Source organism: Pongo abelii, chromosome 21 (genome assembly GCF_028885655.2).
Source record: "Pongo abelii isolate AG06213 chromosome 21, NHGRI_mPonAbe1-v2.0_pri, whole genome shotgun sequence".
Classification (NCBI taxonomy): Eukaryota; Metazoa; Chordata; class Mammalia; order Primates; family Hominidae; genus Pongo; species Pongo abelii.
In genome coordinates this window covers 49374520-49376383 of record NC_072006.2, presented here as the reverse complement: position 1 = coordinate 49376383, position 1864 = coordinate 49374520, and the positions used below count along the sequence as shown (strand labels likewise).

The 1864-nt window shown below is 49.1% G+C and overlaps 1 protein-coding gene across 1 annotated transcript; it reads left to right on the top strand.

Annotated features, from left to right (window-relative positions):
- Nucleotides 1-404: 404 nt before the first annotated feature.
- On the top strand, nt 405-1607 carry WFDC12 (WAP four-disulfide core domain 12). Its single transcript, XM_024239084.2, has 3 exons — nt 405-661; nt 765-923; nt 1088-1607. Exons 1-3 carry the CDS (start codon nt 583-585, stop codon nt 1183-1185), a joined length of 336 nt encoding a protein of 111 aa, XP_024094852.1. The 5' UTR covers nt 405-582; the 3' UTR covers nt 1186-1607.
- The last annotated feature ends 257 nt before the right edge of the window (nt 1608-1864 follow it).

Below are 1864 nucleotides of genomic sequence, written 5' to 3'. Positions count from 1 at the left end.
AGGCCACATGAGATTGGCGGGGGGCAGGAGCACACGGTGCTGGAGCGCAAGGCTGAGAGTGAATGTTCAGGACAGACATTTTAGGCACTGCCATTCAGATTCTTCCTTGGGTTGAAGTGAGAACTGAGAACAAGTCCAGGGTAGCACAGGAAGGAGGGAAGATTTTGGTCCCAGGTGAATCAGGCATGAAGAGGGACTGATAGAGAACATGGTGGAGTTGAGGAAGTCTGGCCCTGCCACTGCCTCGTGTGTGAACTTGAGTAATTTCATGCCCTTTCTGTGCTTCTTTTCCTCCTTCCATAAGACAGTTTGGCCCTGGTGGTGCCTAATGGTCAATCAGGTGTCCATTTCTTCTCCTCGTGTGAAGAACGAGAGTTGCTCTTGGATTTCTTCTTCTATTCCAGTGCGGAGCCTTAGGGAAAGCCCCAAGTCCCTCCTCAAAAGGGGCCATTTCCAAATAGAGCTGGGAAGTGCAGCCTCCCTTGCCATTTTGAGCCTTCAGCTCCACCCACTGGCACGCCCAGCAGGGACACTATAAAGTCAGGCTCAGCCCAGCTCCCAGCCAAGCACCTGCCTGGCAACATGGGGTCCAGTAGCTTCTTGGTCCTCATGGTGTCTCTCGCTCTTGTGACCCTGGTGGCTGTGGAGGGAGTTAAAAAGGGTGAGCAGACATGGTGGAGCAGGGTGGGGCTGGGCTGGGGAGAGGTCCTGAGGGGCCCTCTGGGGCTGGAGTTCTCATCTCACCTTGTGGCTTCCTCCACTAGGTATAGAGAAAGCAGGGGTTTGCCCCGCTGACAACGTACGCTGCTTCAAGTCCGATCCTCCCCAGTGTCACACAGACCAGGACTGTCTGGGGGAAAGGAAGTGTTGTTACCTGCACTGTGGCTTCAAGTGCGTGATTCCTGTGAAGGAACTGGAAGAAGGTAAGGAGACCTGCCTCCCAGGGCTGGGGCTGTCCCTTCCCCTGCCTCTATCTGACCCATGAAAGTTCGGAGGAATTAGTCCCTTTAGCTGGTGTGGGGAGGGATGGCTAAAGCTGGCAGGGCCCTCAGAGACCAGCTAGTATGAACATCTCCATTGTCCAAAGGAGGAAACAAGGATGAAGACGCGTCAAGGCCATGCCCAGAGCCAGGATGGGAGGCCAAATCTCCAGGCTACTCCTCTACCGGGTGTCCTCAGAAATGATGCTGGGTCCTTTCCACCTCTGGGGGGTCACTCTCAGTTGGCACCTGCCCCTGAGGGTCCTGAGACTTGGAATATGGAAGAAGCAATACCCAACCCCACCAAAGAAAACTCAAGCTTGAAGTCCTTTTCCCCAAAAAGAGGGAAGAGTCACAAAAAGTCCAGACCCCAGGGACTGTACTTTCCCTCTCTACCTGGTGCTCCTCCCTAATGCTCATGAATGGACCCCTCATGAATGAAATCAGTGCCCTTATAAGAGACCCCAAAGAGCTGCCTTGCCCTTCTGCAATGTGTGCTCACAGCTAGAAGGTGCTGTCAGAGATGAGAAACTGGCCCTCATCAGATGCTGAATCTGCTGGTGCCTTGATCTTGGACTTCCCAGCCTCTAGAACTGTAAGAAATAAATATTTGCTGTTTATAATCCACCCAGTCTATGGTAATTTGTTATAGCAGCCCAAACCAGCTAAGACAACCTAATAGTAAAAAAAAAAAAAAATCCTATTCAACATTATCAAAGTGAATAAAATATAAAATACCTACAAATAAACAAATCTAGAGATGTACAGAAATTTTCTGAAAAAAAACCCTAAAACTTTATTAAATGACATTTTAAAATATCTGGATAAGTAGACTAAACTTTTCTACAGAATAAATAAATAAATAAATGTTTTTTAAAAGATAT